A 25,223-nucleotide genomic window follows, 5' to 3' on the forward strand; every position below is an offset into this window, starting at 1 on the left:
TTAACCTTAATAACTGGGTCTGGATAGTATAAAAAAGAAACCCAGGAGGAAAAGGCTCTTCCATGCTATGCTGTGCTCCTGTCTGCTTTCCCCCGGACCTGCAGGACTGGCTGCAGGACCAACCTCTCCATTACCTCGGGTTGTGCCAGGACTTCTCTCTTGGAGCCATCATGAAGTTTTAGAGGAATCTTGATGAAAGCCAGAGAAAAAGCCAAGATTTGCGCCAGTCATCATTTGTCAGACTTCTCTGTTCACTAACACTTTTTTTTTGTGCTGTGCTGATAGTACTGTGTTTATTTAATCTGCTCTCCTTTATTTATTGCTTTTCTTTTACAAAGGAGCAGTTGCTACAGCATTGCCAGCACAACAATTTTCTTAAAGTTTAGCAAAGCGGCCTTTTGAAATGTGTGCTATCTCCAAAGCACCAAAGAGTTAAAGAAAAATAAACAGATGATTGCAACTTCTAGCATTTCAAAACAGAGGTAAATAACAGCTGTGCGCAGCTCAAGTCCCCTTCCAACAGTTCCTGCTGTAGCAAAGGGGATGAATCGAGTGGAAACTCTGCAGCAGTCATCCTTTGGCTTTTCCTCCTGCAGGATGTTCTGTGGTTCCAGCTCAGACAGTTGCACTCTTGATAATGCAAAGAAATGGTTTGTACAAGAACAAAACTGGGGGCAATGTCAGGTACGCTGCTTGTGTTACTGGCAAAGGATGCCCCGTGTGCCATTCTCTGAACGCAGCTATCTCAGGCAGCTGCTCCTTTAGCTGCACCTGGAGCCAGGAGGTTATTTCACAGCTGGCCGGACTGATGACGTCCTCCCTGACATGTGAACACAGCTGGACATGGTTTTACACAGTTCCTCAAAGCTCAGCAATGACAAACCACTTTCTTTGCCCTCCGACCTTTTCTGCTTCTCTGTGCTCAAATTGGGCAGAGGGACAACAGAGCCTGGACAGCAGATAGTGCTGCTGCAGGGAGCTGGGCACTGCTGGATGAGGGATGGAAGCACTGCTGGAGCACCTTAATACTGCCACATGTGGCACCCACTATAGAGGAGGCCTGCAGATAGCTTGAGGCTGTGCTGGGGCTCACATGCCACTCTTCAATAGCCAGCAGGTCCAGCTCGTCACTGGAGAGCTTGGTTCTTCTCAGACAAATGTCAGGGCTTTGTTCTCGTGGGCTGGTCTTTTGTAGTTTTTGCTCATTTTATATTCCAAGTCTTTTCATCCTCTGCTCACGCAATTTCCATTGACTATGCATAAGATATGTGCAGAATCTAAAAGTTCTTCAGAGTATTGGCTGGAAATGTTTTAATTAAGCGGCTCTCACACTCCCTCTCTCCTTCTGGCTCCTAATGAACATACTTGCTTTTGGTTCCAATTCAGAGCAGGAGCACTGCTGAAATATTGAGAATATTGATGGATTAGTACAGCACACACTGGCTACTCTCTTTCCAAAATTAAACGTCTCATTCACCTTTAGCTCAGTGTGCTCTTAAAACCAAGAATGGGGTGCACAAAGCTGTTCCAACGTGGCTCCATGTGCAAGCAAATCCCTATGAATCTGGCTGCAGCGAGGCAAGCAGGGGCCTAATAACACACATTTCTAACACCCCGAGGCAAACAAAATTTTCTGCATGCTTAGTGCTCCCTGCTCCGAGTGCGCCAGACACCAAGGGCAGTATCCATGACACCTGATTTCACCCACTTATACATAATTCATGGCGCTGAGCTCCTTTGCTGGGCTCTCTCAATAGTCAATGAAGACGCAGAAGCTGACACGTTCACGCACTCTTTTTTTTAAGAGTTTTATCAGCTTCATAGGGTTATTGTTTCTCCTCACTGACTTTTGGGAGAGACTGGACTTCTGTAGTTATAATGAGTGATTATTAGCCCACCTTCTTCTTCGAGCCACCTTCATACTGGGGGGGAATTGCAATAAAAGTAATGCTTTATCCCTGCATATAAAACAGCATCCTTCTGATGAGTAGCAGTGGACTGCTGTGTGACTCTGCTCTATGTATACAAGTACTAATTACTTCTATATTAAGAAATAAGCGTGACATGTTAACATTAAGGCTTTCATCCAAATGTGTAGGGGAAATGTTCTCCTCATAGCGTTGCTGTTAGCCGAGAGTTTTAAGTGAGACATTTCAATTGCATTAATTAGGTATTTCCTATTTCTCTGGCTTATCCCTTCATAAACTGTAATGCTGTTCTGCAGTGTGAGAGTGACAGTGCGACTGTTCTGTAGGGTCGGCATTATGGGAGCTTTGTTTTTAGTAAGGAAGGCTTTTCGTTCTAGCACCAGGGCCAGTATTTTGAAAGCTTCTATTAAAGAAAATATTGATTTTCAGTTTAGTTTTATCCATCGTGTTACAAAACTTAGCAGTCTGTCTGCTGCAGAGGATACCAGGGATGGATGTGACCGTGGAAACAATCTGCTTGATACACGTCACAGTTATTGATATTGAAATTGGACCCATTTGGTAGTAATAAAGAATTGAGCAGTGGTGTCCACTGGTGTAAGAAATAATTAGAAAATCCATTGCACAACTGACATACACAAACCCAGAGAAAACTCAAATATTGAGCAGTGATATAACTGACCTCTACAGAGGTGAGGAGTTTAGCACTGTACACTGAGCCAAATGCACTAAAACTGAGCACAGACCTTGTCTTTTCACAGTATATACTCTCACAAGGGCTGTTTTTATTGTTGTTCATCAGAGATCTGTTAGGTAGGACAGCACATTGGAAAGATTTGCAGTACAGATCTTCTCTAAATGATTCTGTGGCAAGGAGTGGCTTATCTCGTTCACTGCTGAACAAGGTGCTAACGAGTTCCATCACTTCTGTACAACTGGAACTGAGAACCAAAGCCTCCCTAACACATTGTTTTCCAGTCCTTGTGGCTGCAGGACAGGCAGCCTTTGGGTGTGACTTGAACTCATACCAGTGCAGTTACTCTCCTGGTGCTGCCAGCAGAGTCCAAGAACTGCCACATTGATCACAGCTATGATGTTAATTTATGAAGTGCATACAGCTCCGAGTTTTAACAGTATTTCTTCCATAGGGATGAGTGTACTGGAAGGTACACCAGATGTTGAAGGTGCTGTTGACTACAGATGTGATTGAAAGGTGAAGAAAAGATGTTGTGGAAAAAAAGTGCCAGTGGGGTCAAAGTTGGATTTAGTTTTGTGCACACAGCAGAAACTATGATTCAGAGACCCATCCAAAACAGGCTTTTGGCAGTTAGAAAGGCCGGCTGGAGAAACCATCGTATTCCAATGGATGCTGAGGGAACTCGGTAAGGCCTCTGTGGATCACATTGTATCGGGTCCTGCAAAGCTCTCCCAAACCTTTGCACGTATCACTGTGGATCCTCCTTTATCTGCCTGCTTTGGTGTCAAGAAACAGATTCTCACGCATTCCTGAGAACCAAAATTACAGCAGCCCACTCACTCCATACTCATGTTCTACCACGGACAAGGACTGCTGAGGTATCCCGTGGCTCCTGAAAGTTTCTATGCAATGGTGGCATGAGGAATGAAGGCCTGTCTGAAAGGGGTATTTATCATTATTTCAACAGGTGTGGTTACCCCTAGAGACCCCAAGGGTCTTCATGATACCAGTAGCACATTAGATGTTCCATCCGATGTTCTCGACAAACTTCAGAGCTTTCCATGACTCTCCATTTCTATGGAGAAATCCCTACAAATATAGGAGCCAGTTTCTAGCCACGTGACTGGTCATACATATAGCCCATAATTACTGAGTTTGTATTCAGTGAGCAGCGCTTTCAATGTGTATTTCATCCACTGTGTATCTGGATGGGAATACATGGCTCCATCCTTATTTCAGTGTAAAAGCATGCAAGTATTTAGTGCTGAACCAGAAGAATATCTTTTCCTGTTGTACCTCCAAAGTAGTTCTGTTAGGAAGATCTACTTCTAAACTAGCACATAGATGTCACTTAGAGACAGGTTGTAATGGGAAACATTTGGATTTTGGCTAGATTAGTGCATTTAAATGGATCAATGATGAGATGCAGCTGTAGGGTGGAGGCTCTTTAAAAGCTGCATTGCTCACTGCCAAATATAATGAAATACGAATGACTTCCAGCTAACTTATTGTTGATCTTTATACGAGGGAAATTTTGCAACATGAGCATTTGATACTGCAAAGTTGCACCGTAGAAAAAAGATATACAGGAATTTTAAAGATAAGGCAAGAAAGTCATGGAAGGTTGGAGCAACAGCTGAAAATACAGGTGAGGTAAATGTGAGATGAATGGAGACAACCAGAAATCAGAAATGTTAGAACTCTTACCAAAAAAGAGATGAAAATAATGGAAGGATATAACAGTCAGAAGGAGTGGTAAGGAAATCGTTAGTAAAAGAATGGCTGCAAGCATTCAGAATTACCACTATAAGGAAGAAGAATCTCTAGGGAATCAGGTGTGAAGCTGCACAAACTCAGAGCTAAGGAAGTTGGCAAAAGAGAACTTTGACCAACACAGATAAAGCATTTTTGTTTTGCTATGTTCTACTTGCAGTTCCTGATTTGGATTGTGTTACTCATTTAAATGTACACATTCTGATATGTAAGGAAAGGAGACTGAAAATGATTCCGCTCAGTTTTCTTGTTTCATTTTTCCCTCTGTATGTCCACCACAGTCACGATCAGTTTATTTGCTTTGTCTCCGACTGTAAGATGGGAAACTCTCAGGCATCTCATGGCAATCTAACAAGAGTTCAAAAACTAAATCCTTCTGCCAGCTGAGAGAGAACATTCTGCATGAAGTCGCTCAGCCGAAAACAACACAAAAAAAGCCCCTGACCTGTTGTCCTCGTCTGCAAACCATAGAAAATGGGAACAGTTCTAGTGATAGCAGAAGTAGTTTTTATCAGATCCTTAAACTTGCAGAAAGCTATATGCAAAATTTTAGTCACAAGAAATCCTCAGCATGTGACCCCATTTGGGTTCAGCTTTCTTCAGTTCTTCAGCCCAAAAATAATGCAGTGCAGCAGACTTCAGTTAGTAGGAAATACATCTGTGCGCAAAGGAAAGGAGAAGCTGGGGACTAACCGCTCCTAATTGGATAACCCAGAGGTTTACATAACAAAGGGTTTGAATAGTGTTCATGGACAAGAAGGACATTTGACTCCACTCGTCCCCTTCATTGCTTTTCCAAGTTTTTACACAACTATATAAAAGCTGTTCTGTTGTTGTTGTAGTTGTTTCTTTGGTTTGTTTTTTTTTCCCCAAAAAAGTTGGTGTAGATGAATTAGGGACTTTTTCTTGGCCTGCTGTTCTTGAGAACTGGAAACTTGAATTATATATGGATAATAATAAACTCCTGGGGCCGAATCCTACCTTCATTGACTGCACATGGTTCTGGTCTGCCTTCCACATGAACCATGAGAGCAGACCTTCCTTCTAGCAAGCAGCTCTAGAGAAGTTTGTGGGCTGTGACAGCAAGGCTGCATAAAGTTTCACATTTTAAATTGCTTCAGCTCTGCCATCTAGGGGCTCTCAGCCCAGCAGGGTGCATGGTAGAGGAAGCAGTGAGGAGTCAATGTGAAACAAATGAGATTTTTGGCAGAAAACCATTATGATGGACCCAATCCGGTCTGCAATATGGGGAGGACCTGGGTCCATGGGAGTCTCCAGTAGAACATGAACAACCTCAAACTGTAGCACTCACATGGCACAAAAACATGATCAGTCATATCAGCATTTCAGCCTGACTGTGAGGAGGAAACACGGTGCAGCTGCGGGGCTGGCAGCCTTCTGTGAACAGACCCTAAACAAGGCAGAATATTTCATTTTGGAATAAGAGAAACTGAGACCAAAACAGCCTCTCAAAACCACCTAGTTCATCCCGATCCAGCTCCATCTGGGTTGTTCCCAGCCCTGTGTTTTAGTGATTTATCTCGTCTATTTTTAAATGACTCAAGAGATGGAGTTTCTACCACTTCCCATGGGAAACTGGTCCATGGTCTGATAGACACAGCCAGGATGTTTTCCTGATGTTCAGCCTTCAATGGTTTTCCTTTGTTCGGTTTAATCTCATTACTCGCAGTAATTCCCCATCGGTCAGTGCCGAACAGTCAGCCCCTCTCCTTTGTGCTTACACCTTCACAGCTGGATACGGTCGTCTTTAGGAAAACCCAGTAGGCTCGATTCTATATTACTCACTTTCTCAAATGCAGAGACAAATAAAAAATATGAGCAAAGTATGGGGTAAATTACTCTTAGAGGATGCTTTCAAGATTTAATCTACTTCTGTTCAGCAAACCTGGACAAGACCTGCTCAGGTCTTCCAAGGTACGGTGACGGGTGACCCCACATCCCACCACCTCCTTCCTACCTGTGTCAGAGCTATGGGAACACATTACACAAGGTGGGAGTAACAGATGTGCAGTTATCTATAATAAGGGAGCATAGGAACCAAAGAGTTGCAGGAAAATGTGTTTAGTGGAGTGGCGTTAAGAAAAGATTACCAAAAATATCTGCGTGTGGGTGCTGCTGCTTTAATTCGACTTAGGAAATACCAGACAGTAACACTGTAATTAATGCCAGAGAGACAAAATTTTAGCTCAGAAAGAATATGGCAAATCTGGAGCAGAAAGACTGGTGAATCATCAGCATGGGGAAAGCTGTTGAAGTGTTATTTGTGGTGAGATCCTTCAGGGGCCGAGTACAGAGAGGGAAGAAAAGGTGACTGAAAACAGCTATTTCTTGAATGTTCGGAAAATGCTGGAAAGAGAGTGAAGATCCTGTCATACTTTGTTAAGAAAGTTTAGAGACAGAGAAGCTGAAATAGAACCGTGGAAGCAAAACGAAAGCACGAAGAGTAACCTGATCAAATCTCTTGAAAGTAGGAGACAGATCAGAGGAGGGAGCAGTAGTATTAGCTAGAAAGAAATCAATAGAGGCTTTTGTGAGGCCCTTAGGAGATAACTGGGCTTCCGGAAGCTTGAGTTGCAGTGCAGCATCAATAGAACAGGCTGTTCCTTGTTAGCCTTAGTCATAAGAAAGCTGCTGAGGGAGATGAGATGAACTATTTCTCTCCTTCCCCCACAAGCTCCTATCTTTAAAATACCGGAGTTTTAGACGTAAGAGTTTGAAATTCAAATGAAAGGTACATCTTACCTCCAGTTTTGCATTTTGTGGGAGTCGTGAGCTCGGGATGCTGGAGCAGAATGGACAGAAGGTGGATAGAGGTCAGAAGTGGGGGAAGCACCACAAGCAATGATTGTAGAAATGCTGCTCAAGGAGCGGATCACAGCAAGGACAGAGCACCTGGGTGGGCAGCTGAAGTCAGGGGCAGGTAGGAGACACTGAACCATCCTTGGGAAGCTGTGCTCCTTGCACCTGTAAACGTGCATCTTTTTCTTTCACAGTGAATCCATCAAGGAGACAGCAACAGAACATTATATTATGGATAACAACTGCAATTTCATAGTGCTGACTTTATCAAGAGCTGCTCAAACGGCACATGCACAAGCTCCAGGTGCTTGTCCATGGAACGCCACTGAGTATGTAAAAATAGTCAGACATTAGGTGGGACAAAAACCAGTTGTTATGGGCTCAGGCATGTCTGTTCCCAGGAAACTGCATTGCATTCCCGCCAGTCTGGACTGCAGTGAGGTGCAAAAGAAGATACTCTGGCATATCTCTGTGACCTAAGTGTAAAGTTATTGTTGTTATGTGACGTGCTAGTGGTATAAATTGGATGAACTTGTCTGGAGACAGCAGAACCTTCTTTCCACTCACTCAATTCAGATAACACCAAAGAGATAAACCCTGGCCAGAGACATCCAAATCAAGAGATAAGTTTTAAACCACACAAGATATTTAGATCTGAATTTTAGATGTTTAACTCGAATGTCCTCTCTTGCTATAGATGACCTTTTGCAACAAATGTTTAAAAATTAGTTTTCTATGATTTCTTTTTTCCTCACTTCTTTTTTTTTATTGCAGTCTGATTTTTCAGTGTCTTTTCCTCCCCTATTTCTTACATCTCTCTTTTTCTTCTGTCAGGCTTTTTTCCTACTACTTCTTTTTCCTGCTCTTTCATTAGTCTTTCCTTCCCACACCATCCATAGACAGGTGGGATTCCCCATAAGCTTGTGCTCCATTCTTTCTCACTCTCCAGACCTGGTCCTTTAGTTCCTGGAAGGGAAGTGCACAAAGAGAGGAATGCAGGTGCGTGTTGGACCCAAGCTTATATCTTAGGTGTTTCCAAGAAAGATTCCCCCTTTCAGTGGGTCATTAAATGGATTTGGCCATGTTGTACACTCACACCTTGACCACTGTCTGAATAACCCAAGTCAAGAGGATCCGCAGTCACTGTGTACTCATTACTGACAGCTACGGGAAAAACAGCAGTCATATTATAGCTGGTATGGCCCGTGACGCTATGAACTGTGTGGATAGATTTTAAGGTTTTAATATGGCACTGTTACACATTTGACTTTCTACAGCATAGGACAACATGAAGTGCTTGGCGGCCTGGTCTGGCTGGCCTACACTCCAGCTCTCAGTAATGAAGGAAGGGTGGGCAATGGCAAGTTAGAGCGTGGGTTTAGCTTTTTTGGAAAGAAAATAGATATGGAGTTCTGCTGGTAGTAGAACATTGGGGATTAGGAATTATCAGGGTATAGTTTTTATGTTATCTGTAAAAGCAACAGTACAAATATAAAAATATCGTGCAGGCCAAAATCTAGCGATCTGTGTTAATTCTGCATTTTGTACTGACTCCACCTAAGCCATCTGTCTGGATGTTGTTGGCTGGGCGGTAGTGGCGTGGTATGCAACTTCACTTAATTATCCATTTACAGGATCAGCCTTCAGCTCAAAAAGATAAGATAAAAGTCAAGATGGAAAGCAAGAATCTGTGATTCACAAGATGTCACAATCTTTGGTTTCTTGACTGAAGTTTCTGAAATAAGAACCACCTGCTCCTGGTAGTAATGAAGCATCTATGACTGGAAAGTCCAATGCCTATTTTAGTAAAGTCTAAATAGAGAAGAGGGAAAAATAAAGCTAAATTATGCCAGAAGCTTCACCAGTGGTCCTGGGAGACTGGAAAGGAAGCACAGCAGATCCTTCAGAGTCTGACAGTCTTACAGTTTGAAAAGCCATTAGTGCCAAAGTCCTACAGCAGCTCACTCTCAGTTCTGCTACTCTCCTTAACAGTGCGGGAGTGAAGCTGACAAGTATCTCTAACATCAGGGCTGTGACCTTTCAGTTTTTGAATCAAAATATGAGGCTGAGTGCTTGCCTACATCATGTGCTTATGTCATGAAAGCCAGCTTAGAAATGTCTGCAAAGGGTCAACTTGTAACACTCTTATCTGAAGTAGTGCTTTACTCTTGGATGTCACCACACTCAGCCGTCCACTTCATTGGACGTACCTCCACTTTCTTTTCAAGAGCAACTTAAAAATATGAACAATGAAAGAAAGACGGTGTCCAGAAACAACAAGAGGACGGCGCATGACCCCAAACAACACAAAATATCTGGGTGGGAGGTGCTGAACACACACAACTGCTACTTTCAGTTGTAGTTGTAAAGGAACTGAAAGAAATCTGAATTAATGTCATGAGAGCTCAGGGGGAATGGCCTGGCACAAGCCCGGCCTGTGGTTAGTTTAATCATCTATCCGGCTCACCCCTGGTAAATCAGGGTCAGGAAACAATGAGAGGGCTGGGGACTGTTTGCGCCGTTGTTTGCTGACTGCCTGTTTAAAGGAATGTTGGAAGAATGTGCCAAGAATCTGGCCTGGTCAGGGAAAACGTTCTCGTTTTTGAAAGACTGACAGACCCTTACAGGAAAACAGACGAGAGCCGATGTGTCAGTGAAGAGCACTGAAGCCAGCAGAGCTTCCCGAAGCTTCTCCAGCCACTAGAAATACGAGAACCAGCAGGAGAAGCATCAGGAAGGCCAGGCTTGTGGCACCTGGGCAAAGGTGCTGCCTTTGTATTGTACTGCTTTGTAATGCACTGAAACCTAAACATGGAAATTACCTACATACCTGATTTTCACACTCACCTAATTATCTCCACAGGAGCCATGGGCTGGCACAGGCTGTAGGCAGGAATTTTGGGCCTGTAAAGCAGCCCACAGGCAGCACCCGGTCTCATAGGGCACATGCAGAGAAGAGGGCATGAGCAGGAGCAGCCAAGGGCGAGAAGACCTGGTGCTGGTAAGAAGCTCAGTGGAGGCAGCACCAGCACTCACACAGCACAGCTTCTCAGGGAAGGGCAGGGATGCTTCAAGAAGTTAACTCAGTGACTTTCTTTTAAATTTAGAGCATATTCTCAGTGAAAAGCGAACTCCCACGTCTCTACAGTTTTAAACTGTGATCCCATCTGCTCTAAAGTTGAACGCTGAGCTGGGAAAATACCAGGAGACCTCAGCAAGAGGCTGGGGATGAGGCTGGTGGTGGGGCTGCCATCTCCCCTCTGCCACCATGTCCTCCAGAGGTGATTCCGAGGGGTCACGGCCAGTTGAGCATTTGATGAACTTTACTGAGAATCAAATGGCTGCATTTCCATCCTATTTGGTAATGCATGAAATTCAACTGAAAATGTAAATTCTTGGAGTTAGCAGCAATACGGGCACTCCTATCTTTAGGCCAATGCCATTATACTGGCAGGCTGAAGGAATGGCATTCACATGGAAAATTGTTCTATTTTCATACTATTTTCATGCGTACACCTGTACTACACTAACTAAAAACCAGTCCGAGAACTTGCTAAGACTTACTAGGGGTGTAACCTGGGGAGTGTGAACACCTGTATTCAGTCTGTGTGTCTCTGCAGGAACAGGGCCCATATTGAAGTTACTTTGCTACCCAAATACACCGAACACACGCTTCTTGTTCTCAAGGAGCTTACACACAATTTTCACAGCCTATTTTTACTTTATGGAACACTTTCATCCTCCTGTGTAAAACAATTTAAATGTCTCATGCTGAGGCTGAGGCAGCATAAACACAGTCTAAGGAATGGAAAATAACAGCAGTGCTGCGCCATCTGAAGAATTCAGCTCATCCTGAGGCAGTGCCATGACGTACCTTGACTTCCTTCTTCCCTTTTGCACAGGAAATGTGTTCTTGTAGTTGACTCTTTTTCTATAAATAAGTGGAACATAGTCAGGAAGACACTCACTAGCTTTGGGCTCCACTTTGTGACCTGTGTGAGGACTATATCAAAATATTTTGATGCATATTTTGGCTAGGCTGCTGCAAGATATGGTGGAGGCCTGACAGAATCAACTGCATGCCAGACCTGACCTGGATAAACCCTCCTCTATTCTTGGCTGAATTCTGGAGCTAGAAATACCACAGTGAAGCGGGATGTTGGTTGTGCAAATTTGCTTGGCCACGGGCAGATTCCTCCGCAGCTCACAGGCAGCTGTAGCCAGGATGCAGCCTGGCCCTAGGAAAACACAGAAGGGCTTGGCAAAGCTGGCGATACATGGGGTTCTCCCTGTACCGTGAAAACCACTTCGCTTCCCTGTTCTTATATTTTTGGACACAAATCAGAAGTCTTTCTCCCCAAAAATTATCTCCTTCTTTTCTTAAATATGATCTTTTCTTAAATAAGACTATGGAAGATCAGTGCCTGCTTGCTGGTGGTGTTTCAGCTGTTCTTGGGGTATGTTTTCCCTGAGGGTGGCAAACACATCCACATTTGTGGCACATTCCAGTACTGCATTCACTCGATCATCCTTCGCCTTGCTCCCAGCACCTGCTGAGCTCATAAACTGGTTTCTGTCCTACATAGACTAGGAGAAAATGGCAGAGATGGAAGTAAAGAAGATGTAAGGAATAGGGTAAAGCCTGAGATGGAGAGACTTTGAAGCCTTGGAAAGTAAGAGAGACTGTGAGTAACCACACTGGGATCTAGTCAGATGAACTAACATAGGTGCATAATTTGGTTGATTAAAGGCAAAGAGAGATTCAGATTTACTTTACATAGCCGACTGCCTCATACACAGCCTAGGCAAAACAGTATTTGGAGGCTTAAATTGGCTGTAGTTAAAAAGCTTGAAAGCAGTTAATAGCATCCTGTTATTATGTGCAGTGCCTTTAGGAGGAAGATAAACAATTTTGGTTTATTACGGTTTTCTTTCCTATGTGGCACAAATGGGCCCACGATCAAAATGCCTCTCAGCAGAAACCTTCCATGTCCATACTCACTCAGCAGGTCATATTTAACCGATTTCAGTATCCTTCCTGTGCACTCAGTAGTGGACTGATTCCAATTAATGTTCTACAGTTAAAGCTTGCAAGGACTCTTCATTTTTTAACCTCTCTGACTCTGCTGCTCTGCTACTGCTGAGTACACCTCTGTCTCTGGCCTGCCTTTGGTGCCATGAAAGCTGTCTGCTTTTTGTCTCTCTCTGTGACTGTTTAGGCTGAGCCGGGTCTTCCAGAATTCATATTTTGAGCACTCTCACCTCATTCCAGATTTCCTAAGAAAAAGCAGAAACGAAAACTCAAACAAATGATTCAATTAAACACTTGTATAACTCTGAAAGACGAAGAGAGAATACCATGTGGAACAAGGTATACCTGATCAAACTAGAGAAAAACAATCTGATGAAAAAAGGTAAATACTTGTAACAATTTAGGAAAATGAAATAACCGCGAAAAACCATTTCAGGATAACACTGATTTGTTCCATTGCTTCCATAACATCTGTGATAAATTCTGATGTTTTTCAGTGCAGTCCCAATAGCTGTAATGGTGTAGCACTGACCATCCAGCAAGTGTTGTCCCTTGTCAAGCCTTATGACTTAACAGCACTGGGAATGAGGGAAGCTTTACTGACTGTAGGACCAGTGGGTTTTGCAACAAGTGTAGCTGTGATTTAATCTAGTGAAATGCTGTGTCATGGTTGGAAATGACCTTTTCTTGTCGTTATCAGAGGTCCAATCGTGCAGGTCTAAATGAGTACTGGATCACAATAATACAAGTCACTTTTGTCTCTTTCTGCTATGGAAAAAGAAGGGAAAACTGTCAGGACACTCCCGAAGCAAACTAAAGGTCAGTCTTTGAATGGTATCCAAACCTTTTTCTCTCTCAGTATTACAAACAAATTGCTGTACTGCAGGCTCCAGCTGTTTGCCAGTAGTTCACTCCTCTGTGCAGCAGCAGAAGGAACAAAGTACTGCACTAATTGAGTTGAAGTTTTTGCTGACTTGGAACTCATATTGTGTTCCATAAGAGTGTGCGGTAACAGCAAGACGTGCAGGTGAGGATACTTGTGCTCCTGTGAGAAGACAAAGGAACCACCAGTGGTTTCTGTGCAGGAAACAGTGTCAGCCCATAATTCTTGGCAGAGAAATGTGCAAATTTCTCTTTCCATTCTAAGGAGGAAAATAAAGTAAAATACCCTTCACAGTGTGCTTAGACATTGCATTTGTCTCAGCTCCTACAGGTAGGCAACCAGAATTTCTGGAAAACATTTGAAAAGATAAAAGAAAGGAAAGATGTTCCTCAATCGATGGCTTTACAAAAGGGAATGCAGACTTCTATTGCTCGTTGTGATATTCTGTACTTTTGAAATTCTCATCTTATTTTCTTAGCTGAAAATGAAAATTAAAGTGTTCCAGGTAGTCAGTTGCAGGCTTCTTGTGTATCCAGTCTGATTACAACAGAGGTTTTCAGTACTGTTTTATCCGGATACAATGAAAATACAAACACCTGGAGAGAAGCTGATTAGGCCTTCTTCAGTCTAAAGAAATACTACAATTTAAAATTCCAGTACTTTTATTCCAACAAATGTTATTCTCACTACAGAGCAGTAGAGATGACTCGTGCCATAAGTACATCTTCAAGTTCAGCATTTTATTGTGTGCAAAGAGTGATGATTTGACTCCTTCCCAGGTCAGAAGCTGTTCTGAATACCACATACACGTTTTTGTTTGTTTTAGCAAACACCTGAATGTCACCTAGAAATGTAATTACAAAAATCCTTCTAAGGTTTAACACACTATGTTCAGGAAATACACCCTTAATAGTAAGCAGTCCAAAAAAAAAGCCAGGCACTATTTACTGCTTAGTTCAACTGCAAATACAAGCATGCAGCAGCATGCTTGGAAAAAAATAATAACTACGTACATACCATTCAGGTTATTTCAAATTCCTTTACTTTCAGATATTTTGGAACTGGACCAGATACAAGCATGATTGAATTGAATGAAATCTGAAGACCGAAGACTACTAAACATTTACGTAGCTTCAAAGCAAATAACTGCCCATGTTAATTTGTACTCAGTGGGTAGGGGAAGGATGCTGGTGTTAGAGAGCATGAGAAGAAAAACTGAGATACAAATGGATGCCTGCCAAATACATGAACACAATGTCCAGAAAAATAACTGATTGTGAAGAACATCCTCTCTTCTTCAGCAACAGATGTTACAGAACTGATTTAAAAAAAAAATAATGCATTGCTTTGTGGGTCATAGGGTTCAACTGCAACTGAGAAAATGTTGAGTGGCCTTTCAGTTCAGGAACACTGTGACACATGTGACACATGGAACCAACACTATTATTAAGCTGTGAAACAGCCATGGGAAATAGTAAGATTTTTTTGTTGTTTTTGTTTTTTAACTATCTGAACAGAACGGAGAAACTAAACTCAGCATTAATGTGACATACATGCATAATGACCCACTGCCTGGATGTGCTTTTACCTATAAGGGTAGAAGATTCAAATATGATGTAAGAAATATAAAACACCTCTTATTCACAGTATAATTACCCACGTAAATTCACTACTGAAATTCATATGGTGTTTTATCACCATGTTTAAAATATGATGGCATGAGGAAATTAATTTAACTTGAATACAACATTCCAGTTTCTCCTTATCTTTTCTATAATTAAGTTATTTTTTGTTGGGTACATAGATTTTAACAACCTGAATCTTTCAATGAAACAACTTTGACCAAGTCTGAATGAAGTGCATCTACAGCACTCCATATTTTCCCACTAATTTCATGCTAATTCACCTGTTACATTCTTCTGTTGTTGTTGCTGTTGGCTGATCATAGCAGCAAAGGGAGCTGGAGTGCACCTTTTTAAGATGAGATGATAAAAGGACACAAAAATCTCAGGGATCTCCCATGTTAGGCACTAAGCATGTCTGCCTGCACCACGTTCCAATCCATGGAAAACAGAAACATTAAGTAAAACTCTCATAAAAAGAAAAAAGAAACTCCTTTCAACACCTTCCACCAGAGGTGTGGGTGTGCTTTCCTCTCTAAAGCAGGACATTATTCTATGAAGGAAAGCTTTTCAAGAGAAAACTTTACAAAACATAGGCCAAAAGAGTAAAGAATAAAGGTCTAAAACATTAATCTAGCAATCAGTAATTCCTTGATCTCACTTCATGTCATTAACACCATGCATTTTATCCAAGTAGAAGTAGATTATGAGTGACAGAATACATACATAAGGTACATTCAGATTAACAATTGAATGCATATTTTGGAAGAACTTTTATGGGATATGCAAAATATGCTCAAGCAGGAAAATAAACAACTGTGCATTGTAACAAGAGTTCTTACAGTATCTGTGTTAACTTAAAGGAAACCTAAGCTGATAAGAACATACCTCTTGCAGTTCAGAGTAAAGCTGTTGGTACAGAGCTCCTTACATTTGCTTCCCTCAGAACGTTATTGAGAACTGCTGTATACAGCACAGAACTAATTTTTTCATTTAAATACAGCATGTAAACTAACAGACTTCTTCCAACATGATGTGCAAGGGAAAGAAGGAACCTATGGAGTCTGCAGCATTCACAGGTTAACTTGTGGCTTGTGTTCTCCTGCACATTTTTTCCTTTCTGACACTAGCTTTCAGCACTGTCAGATCTGTATTCCCTACAGAAGACATATGGTTTCACAAAGTATCAGCTCAGACAAGCCAAGACAATCAAATTGGCACTGAAATTATTGTTTAACATTAAACTTTTGTTGCTTAGTGAGGTTTAATTAAGAAAATATACATAGAACACTATACTAATTTTTTCACTTGCTTGTGTACTACAGAAGTCAAAGGATGGAATACAGAAATGGAAGCCTGTCTGGTGTTGTTTCCTCTTGGTTAAAATTCAGCACATTTAACTGATAAGATCTATGCCCACATCACATACCAAAAGCAAGACATCTTCCAAGCTCAGATCAACAGTGTCTTGCAAAAGTCCATTTTGTACCAACACTCTAATTCAGTGCATTCTGAGGGTTAGAACATCGGTTTGAAAGCAGCAGTAAGGACTATCAGGAGTCATACAACACACAGCGTCAGCTGAAACTTCTGAATTGTGGAACTAAATCAAAATAACATTTTCAGTTTGGTAGCAGCATATCCAGCCAAGATCACATGGATGCTGAAGTTCCTAAAAGTCTCTGTAATAACCTTAATGCACATAATGACATTTCTGAACGATTTTTTCACAGCACATTATGAATACAGTGTGAAGTACATTAACTGTAATAGATGGAATGATGGACTGCACAAAGAAGATGCACTCACAGTAAACTGAGACAAATTATTAGGAAAAAAGAAATCATGCCATAATTTTAGTACCAAAAACAACTTCCAGTGTCTACTTCAGATTTTAGATAGGAACACTCACTTCTGTATATATTCATCAGTATCTCTAGAGTAAATCCCTTCCTACACTGAGTTCACAGAAACTGGAGTGAGTTGAACTTCTCTTCTGAGAGATGCTTGAAGGAATGCAGTCCAATTTCTGCTTCTCTGAGCTTACAAATCTTCTAGTGAGGGTGTCACTGCTTCAGACTCTGTATTTTGCTTTTCCGCGATCATTGATAACACATATGTGCTGAAAAAAAATTCAACACTGATTACAACAGCATAGTTAATTACATTATTAATCATTATTGTATTGTTCAGAAATAATTCTGTCTGGCCAACCCAGTAATCTTGCTATTACCCCTTCCTCTCCAGAGACCTGAAATTGAATTCTGATTCACTTTCTACCTATAACAAAAGTTCCCATCATCCAGCTCCACCCCTGGGAGTACCATAGGAAGAAATGACAGGGCTTGTAAAGCTTGCATCATTATCTAACAGAGAAAAGGGACAAGCAACATAGCAGTAAACAGCCCAAGTTGTCTGAAGGAGCTATATGTCAATTTTTACTGCTGTCACTGCATTTACTGGGGGTGGTGGAACCATGAAGGCTCACAGAAGATAGAAGCTTATGAACTATGAAGTGAGAACTTCTGCTCTTAGTGGCTATGAAGTGGGAAGGAACCATCCACAGTGCTGTGCAGAGACTCCTCTGGATTATCTGAGGTTTTGCAAGGAGTTCTACACTCACTGGAAGGATCCAGCCATGGCATAAGATCACAGAGATAATAAGGTAAATTACAGTCTCTAGGATCCTGTAAAACAGTGATTTTTTATATATAAAAAAAGAAACTTACGTTTAGATCTCTGAAGTACTCATTGTAGTCTAAGGCATAACCTACCACAAATAAGTCTGGAATTTCAAATCCATAATCTGTATAGAGATAAAAAACAAACACCATCAACACAAGATAGGTGGCTTCCATATAGCCCTTAAATTCACTGGTTTCCTGACCAGAAAGCTGTGGATAGCTGAAGTCAGTTCAGGTTATGTTACTTTTGACTCAGACACTGAAGTCAGCAAGTGGCCCTTTATGCTCACAGGCTGTTTGTGACAGGCACGTGAACAGTTATAGAATCATAGAATCATAGAAATAATCAGGTTGGAAAAGACCTTAAAGATCATCAAGTCCAGCGGAGAGCAGGAGAGCAGTTTACTATTACCAGTGGTACAACAGACACACTGTGTAAGGAAGAACACAGAGCGGAAAAATTCTCTCTCCAGAAGGGGCAGCTCCATTGGTATATGTATGCAATGACAACTGCCCAGTGACAACAAAAAGTATAACATTAACTCAGAAGTTGCTCAGAGAATTACTCAGAGGGTTATTCATGTTCTTCTGAGGGTAGGCAAAACTATTACGCATATCATCCTACCAAAACGTGCCACATGCTTCCTAAATAAAAGCCCAGACTCATGCCTGTGCCTAACCAAGCAACTGCATGCAGTGTGGCTGAATCATACAACTCACACACCTCAGACTAATCTTAGGCATGTATCTTGTGAGTGTGAAGTTCTGTGCAGTATCAGCACTATAGAAAAAGAGTTTGACTCTCTCCAAGTTGCCCATTATGTAACCAGAGAAGGACATAACCTTGTGGATTCCCTTTTTTTCCCTTCTTTTTTTTTATTCATATGATTTTTTACAGCATAAAAAAATGACATGCATTTAAGTGAGGATTTCTATTCACTTGTTACAAACTATGGGAAATAAAGACACCTTGGAATCACAGATTCAAGTATGTGAGGAAATGACAGCCCTGTTAGTGATTTAAAGGGTGATCTCCAATGTGTGTAAAATTCACCACAGTAAAAGTAAATGAGAAGGTGGAAATAACCTGTTTTGTTTTACAAATTATTTCATAAACATATTAAACTGTCCTTCACAGGGTAATTTTATAGTATCTTTTATGCATGTAGCCTTCGTTAAACCAGTAAAATAGATACTTTAATTGACTGAATTAAATTAAAATACATTACTGTGTAAAAATATTTGGGCCACAGTTCAGATTACTGGGCTAAAACCACACAGCCATGGCCAAAATCGACTGGCTTTCCTTCAGGATGCTTCCCTGTCTCCCACATCCCAAACAAATACCCTTCATGCTACCTCCTGGTAGTCACCTGCCTACTCTCCTTCCCTGCTCCCCACCTCCCCAGCTCAGCTGTGACCAGGGCCTTCTCTTCCATGTAGCTTGTCAGGGACAGGAGAGAAAGCAATCACCTTTCCTGGGTAACACTTAACCCCTTCATAACTTCCTTATGAAATGAGTACTCAGCAGAAAACATCAGACAGATAAGGCTGGGCTTAAACTGCAATTATACAAATTATTCCATTGCATCCCATACTCCACTGCCAACTGATATCTTACAGCACTTCCAGCAGTCCGCCTCATGATAAAACAACAGTAACTTCTTGTACCAGGTTGTAAAAAATGTCACAACAACACTTACAGTCTGGTCTGTACCCATCAGGCCAAGATGTTCTTTTCACCAACAGACTGTAAAGAACAAAACAAAAAGTTTAGGTATTCACCAGAATAAAGAACTGTTTTCTCTGTAAACAAGCAAACAAAAACAACAAAAACCCACAGCCTCTGAGCCATATGAATCACTGTGTGTTAACTTTCTGCTATTTCTTTTACAATAACCTAATGGTGGGGAAGAGATGGGTGTGTTTCCCTTCAAAGTCTATCAGTGCCAGTCTTGAAATGGCTGAAGGAGAATGAATGGGGCTGAATGTCACTGCAGAACAATACAGTGGCATTTCCTCTCCTGTCCTCCACCCTCCCCTTGGTGACTCAGGCAGCTCCTCTGCAGAGCTTCCCCTGCCATACGGCAGCACAGCTTTAAAGCAGAATCTTGGAACAGGAATCCCACTGAGAAATATGTTGGGCTGGACTAATTAATTATTAAGTTTTGTGATCACTTTACTCACCTCGCCACTTTAATCATTTTTGGGTTATATTTTTCTATATGATTAAGCAGAACCTTCATAGTCCTTCCAGTTCCAACAATATCCTTGCAAAACATGAAAAGCACAGTAAGTTAAAACAAAGGAAAGCTGTAAAGAGGAAACCTGGGCAATGACTGAGCAGTTCCATATTCTTATTTTGTAGTAATTATACTATACACTCTTTGAAGTAATCACTTTCCACTCATGAAATAAAGATCGAAAGGAATGCCCATTTCTTCATGAAAATATGAATACTTCTAGTATATGGGATCTTACAAGGGACTAGATATGACTTTATTGGGCAGTGCAAGTGTACAGGGATCAGAACTTTCAAATTAAGATCAATACTGCCATATGTCAACACCTCTCCATCTCAGTGCTAGATATGCTCTATTTGTTGTTTTCTGAGTATTTGCTGTGGTCAACCTAATCCGAATGAGATCAGTACATACCTGGCTACACAACTGAACACACATGAGGAGCAGCTGCTGATGCTGAACTCACTGGGTGCATATTTTTCATTAGCAAAACCTTACCTTTGCTCCCCAGCTATCTACAAACATAAGTAGAATTTGCTGCAGACCTTTTCCAAGTTTGTTTCAGCAGTTAGCATTGACAAGGATGGAGCCTGTAGCAGTTACTCAGGTAACCATCCATCTCTGTGCCTGATGACTTTTTTTCCCCTTTGCTACGGAAAGACATTCCAGCATCTATTCATTTTCATTACACCATCCAGCCTGCTTCTCACACAAGCAGACTGTGCCTGAAATGCCAGTCAGATCTTGATGTGCTCTTGAAGCATCCTGGTCGATTTTCTGACATTTTAACACAGAATCACCTACATTATTAATTAAGAAAGATTTTGTAGCACCAGTGAAGTGACATGTTCTTTTCCTCTAGAACTGAATGCTGTTGATCTACATCAGCAACCTATCTATGATGGATCTCCCCAGGGGACGCTCCAGGGTGCAGTGCTAATGAGCAGGAGCCACAGGGACTTGAGAGAATGACTGACATTCCCATGCAGCATGTGAACAACCCTGAAGTTATAAAGCATATGTAGGGCTGTGCTACCATTTCAAAGACATGCAAGAGGGAAGTTCAGGGCACAATTGCAATTGATTCATTGTCTTCCAAGGCACAGAACAACCCACAGAATGGGAGATCTTGAAGCCCTGAAAACAACAAATCAAGTGATGCAGAAGCACAAACTTCTAGCTATCACAAGGCAGAGTCCAAATTAGAGTGGTGGCAATGTATCTCTCTGCAGTCGCAAAAAGACAGAGAGGTTATTGAGTAAGACATCTCCCTCTTCACCACTTCCCAGTCAAAGAGTCCCAATGCAGCCATGTTTTAGGCACTGAGCACAAAACAAAGACTTTACTAGGAGACTTTCTCCAAGTACAATATGACAGAAACAGCCAACTTACCTCAACAATTAAAACGTTCTGGAAAAATAAAAGAAAAAAAAGTTACACAGTATTCACAAACAAAGTGAAAGAAATGTTTGAAAAAGTATAGGCCCATGTGCAAATGTACAGCTGGGCAGGACACAGCTTTCTGTTTCATTTCTGTGCCCTGAATACTAGCCAGCCATTTCTGGTCATAGCCAGGGACTATGTATTTATTCAGCTTTGTCTGGATTATCCCCGTTGGGCGAGAATGGATGTAGCTCTGGAAAACACTACCAGGTGGAAGGAATACACCCAGGATGAACTCTACTTCCTTGCCATGTGTCCAGCAGAGCACTACAGTGTAACCGATAGCTCACTAAAATGTACCTAATGTTAATATTAGACTACAGCGATGGTATTCTTACTCCAAAATTCTTCCTCTCTCCACACCCCCAGAAATCTTGCAGCGGATTACAAGGCAAGTTCTATGTCCCACTCTCATGCTGCAAAGCACCCCCTTCAAGTACTGCTGCCCAAATCAGTAGCGTTACTTGAAGAGAAGTGGTCCAAGAGATGTCAAGCCTTATGACACAGGCTCAGCTTTTTGCTGAGATGGCCCATATCTGCCCCAGGAATCACAGTATATAAGGTGACTTCTGTTCTCCTATTAAAAGCAATAATAAAAATAAGAACCTACTTATTAGAGGAGATTATCATATGCATGTTCAAAAGGATAGTGCTCTCTCTTACAGTTTTGCATTAAGATCAGCTTTCTGAGATGGAATAGCAAAAGCCAAGTTTTTTTACAGTATCTATTCATACATGTATTCATCTTACATGTATACGACCACTGCAAATCCTGTGAAACCTTGAGACAAATAGTTTCATATCCATGCAGTTGCTCACCAAACAAGCCTACATTCCCTTTCTAGCAAGTTTGTTGGCTTTGCTACATACATAACATGGAGACTGTTTAACTTTCCTTTCAATCACACAGTCCCAGAGCTGAGAGCTCTGAGAAAGACTCAAACACCATGGAGATGGAACTTGTACAGTGCCTCTATTTATAAACAGAGCGGCTTTGACAGCCTCATTAATAGGTGTGTATATATATATATATATAATATATATAATATATATATGTGTGTGTGTGTGTGTGTATTAATATATATATATATATAAATAACCTATTAATATATTAACCTATATATATATATATATATATAAATCTGCAAAATAGAACTGATCAATACAGATCATCCACAGATACAGACACACACACACACATATGTCCAGGTTGCAGTCCTTCCTAATAATTACAGTGCTTGGCAGGGAACTGTGGCATGCTTCATGCACACAACCACTGCAGAAATATGTTTCCACACACTGTATAATCCCTAGATGCTTCTGAAAAGGCAAAACATTTGGTAAAGGTGTGGAGGGAACTCCCAGCAGTAGTTCAGTCAGTGCCAGTGATGGAGGTATCACTCAAGAAAGCCACTAATTTAGACTGAGCTCTGATGGAATGTATGTTAATCCCTGAGAGTGGTTCCTTTTTGGTGTTTCCAAAACAGGTTTCACTGGTTGTTATCCTTCTTGGCACTCCTGACTTTCAACCTCCCAACTGCTGACAAGAACAATTCTGGGTCTGAAAGACTTAAACCTGTGGAGAGTTAAACCTGGCATAGAATTATAGAATCATTTGAGTTGGAAGGGACTTTTTAAAGGCCATCTGGTCCAACTCCCCTGCAATGAACAGGGGCACTACACTGGATCTGGTGCTCAGAGCCCCATCCAGCCTGACCTTGCATATCTCCAGGGATGGGGCATCCACCACATCTCTGGGCAGCGTGTTCCAGTGCTTCATTACTGTTATTGTAAAAAACATTTTTCTTGTATCTTGTAGAAGAGGCTCACCTGATAATATCAGCCTGACATTCTGAATTACTCTGCCAGTTTACTGTGTCTTTTGGTCTGTTGACAAGAACTTTACATGCAAAGGAAAAGCACAGATATTCCAGTGACAAGACCTATCCACCAAGTATGGCAAGAGACACAAAACACCAAATCTGGCATGGCAGAGACTGCTTTAGTAGTCTGTCCAGGTTCTGCAGAGTCTGATTCCTCTCCAGTCAAAGAGTAGGGCAGGACAAGGGCTTCACCAACCAAGGCCCAACCCTACAATGCTCCAGCAAGACAAACAGGACTGCCCTAGGACAGACTCAACAAACAGTCTAGATTATCAGGCAAGTTCATGGCGAGGAGGCTGGTCTGAGGCTAAGCTCAGATGTTAGTCCACAGGTCAGGATCAAGTCCAGTGAGAGTAACCAGAGCTAAACACAACCTGCTGATTGTCAGATCAGTTCACAGTGATGAAACAGATCCAAGGTTAAGCTGGCAAGTCAGACTGTGAGTCAGGGTCCTGAGTGACAGGGTGTGTTAGTGAGGTGCAGGAATGGCTGGAGCTGAATGTCAGTACTCATACAGAACAGATCTGTCACGGATTGAAAACCCAGGGTTGAGCATAACTATTGAACCATGTTCAATAGGTGTCATAGGAAACAAACGAACAGGGGTTTGACTCTGGTCATGATCACAAAGATCTATTAAGAACACTCAGGGGATTACCAGACTGAAATAAAAGCATAGTCCTGGAGTGTTTCATCTATAGACAAAGATGTGTTTGCTGTTTTTTTTTTCCTACAGTAGCTAGCTTCAGTTATCCTATCATCATGAACAGCTTACTTGCAAGCAGAAATCATAAATGAAGGGAAAGCAGCTTCTCTGACTATGGAACTGAGATTAAACCAATAGGGAGGAATCAACCTTGCTAACTAACTAATGAGAAGAAATAATCACAGGTGTTAAAAGAAAGCAGAGCTGAGGAGATCTTGAAAGATCATCAAGATCTCTTCTATCTGTTTTGGCCCAGAGAATCAACTTAAGATATCCCTCACAGATAATCTGATTTTCCTCTTCTTCAACACGATAAGGATTTCAGATTTGGGATTATCAGGTAATAAGCCTCAGTGCCTTGATACCTAAGAGCAAAAATACAGTTAGAAAACTTCTGTTGCAATTTGGCCTGAACTTGTTTTGTTGTGGATGCACAAAAAATATTTTCTCTTTTCCACTTTTGCAGATAGATAAATTTCCTGTTTCCTCTTCTTCAGATTAAACAGCTCCTATTTATTTGTTTTTTCATGAGCTGCATTTTCTGGATTCCTGAACATTCTTTTGTTCTCCTCTAGAACCCATCCAGCTGGTCAGAATTCTTCTCCAGCTGAGCCCCAAGCCAGAGAGAAGCCTTTCCCAGTCTTGAGAAGAATAAAAGAGCCGCTCTCCATACCTTTTACATTATCCTACTTCCTATAAATTCCATACAGTGGTTACAACTTCTGTAAAGCTATTCTGCTGTCTCATGTTCAATTTGTGATCTGCCCATCGTATCCAGCACAGAACTGATGCTTAGTCAGTCCTTCCCCACTTGCACTTATGCAAAAGATTTGGTATAAACATGGAAGTCAGTATTCATCTTGACTGTTGCTACACGTCATTCTTTATGTCAACTTCTTAAAATAATTTCTTAAGATCATGATCCTATGTTGTAGTATTTTTCCAGGTAGTATCATTAGCATTAAATGCTAATTTCACCTTTTAAATAATGAGTTAAATATTGTAGTTGTTGAAAAACATGTTTTAATGCGCCCAGTCTGACAATGAAGCATAGAACATCTTTCCAACCAGTTATACATCCACCTAATAGAAATTTAATTTAGTCTACATTTCCCTATCACAAATGACTCATAAGAAGGAAGGAAAATGAATGTGGAATCAGACATGCCCGAAGGGTTTGTCCGGCAACTACACTAATAGCCACCTGCACAAGACTTCAACAGAGGGGTAAGATCTCACACTGATTAATTATTTTGAGAAGCAATGATACTGTAGGACTCTGAAATTCTCTAACCAGTGTTTCTGTTATTCTTGTCAGTTCCTCCTCAGATTCAGGAGGAGTACAAGTACAAGAGTTGTAAATTACATACACTGAGAGATCTGTTTCTTTGAAAGTCCCTTTAATCAGGGAGCTGCTTTGCTAAGGAAACACAGATATTCTGGCTTGTATTATGCATACTCTCATTATTGCCAAAACATGAATGAGTATTTTCTATGCTTTGGAGACAC

At 41.4% G+C, this 25,223-nt stretch overlaps 1 protein-coding gene across 5 annotated transcripts in view; it reads right to left on the reverse strand.

The window, feature by feature from the left end:
* Positions 1-13,777: 13,777 nt before the first annotated feature.
* Positions 13,778-25,223, reverse strand: part of PRTFDC1 (phosphoribosyl transferase domain containing 1) — a 42,645-nt gene continuing 31,199 nt past the window's right edge. For 3 of the 5 annotated variants that reach the window (XM_015853270.2, XM_015853268.2, XM_085538750.1), the window contains 5 exons: positions 21,075-21,092; positions 19,627-19,709; positions 19,143-19,189; positions 17,485-17,561; positions 13,778-16,877 (listed from right to left, as the gene is read on the reverse strand). In XM_015853270.2, the coding sequence (XP_015708756.2) occupies positions 16,830-16,877; positions 17,485-17,561; positions 19,143-19,189; positions 19,627-19,709; positions 21,075-21,092 (273 nt within the window). In that variant the 3' untranslated portion in view covers positions 13,778-16,829. Of the gene's footprint in view, positions 16,878-17,484; positions 17,562-19,142; positions 19,190-19,626; positions 19,710-21,074; positions 21,093-25,223 lie in introns of those variants that run through there. The other 2 variants (XM_015853269.2, XR_014943112.1) reach the window with 2 other exon arrangements.

Source organism: Coturnix japonica, chromosome 2, assembly GCF_054131305.1.
Source record: "Coturnix japonica strain WE chromosome 2, WE-NBRP24, whole genome shotgun sequence".
Lineage (NCBI taxonomy): Eukaryota > Metazoa > Chordata > Aves > Galliformes > Phasianidae > Coturnix > Coturnix japonica.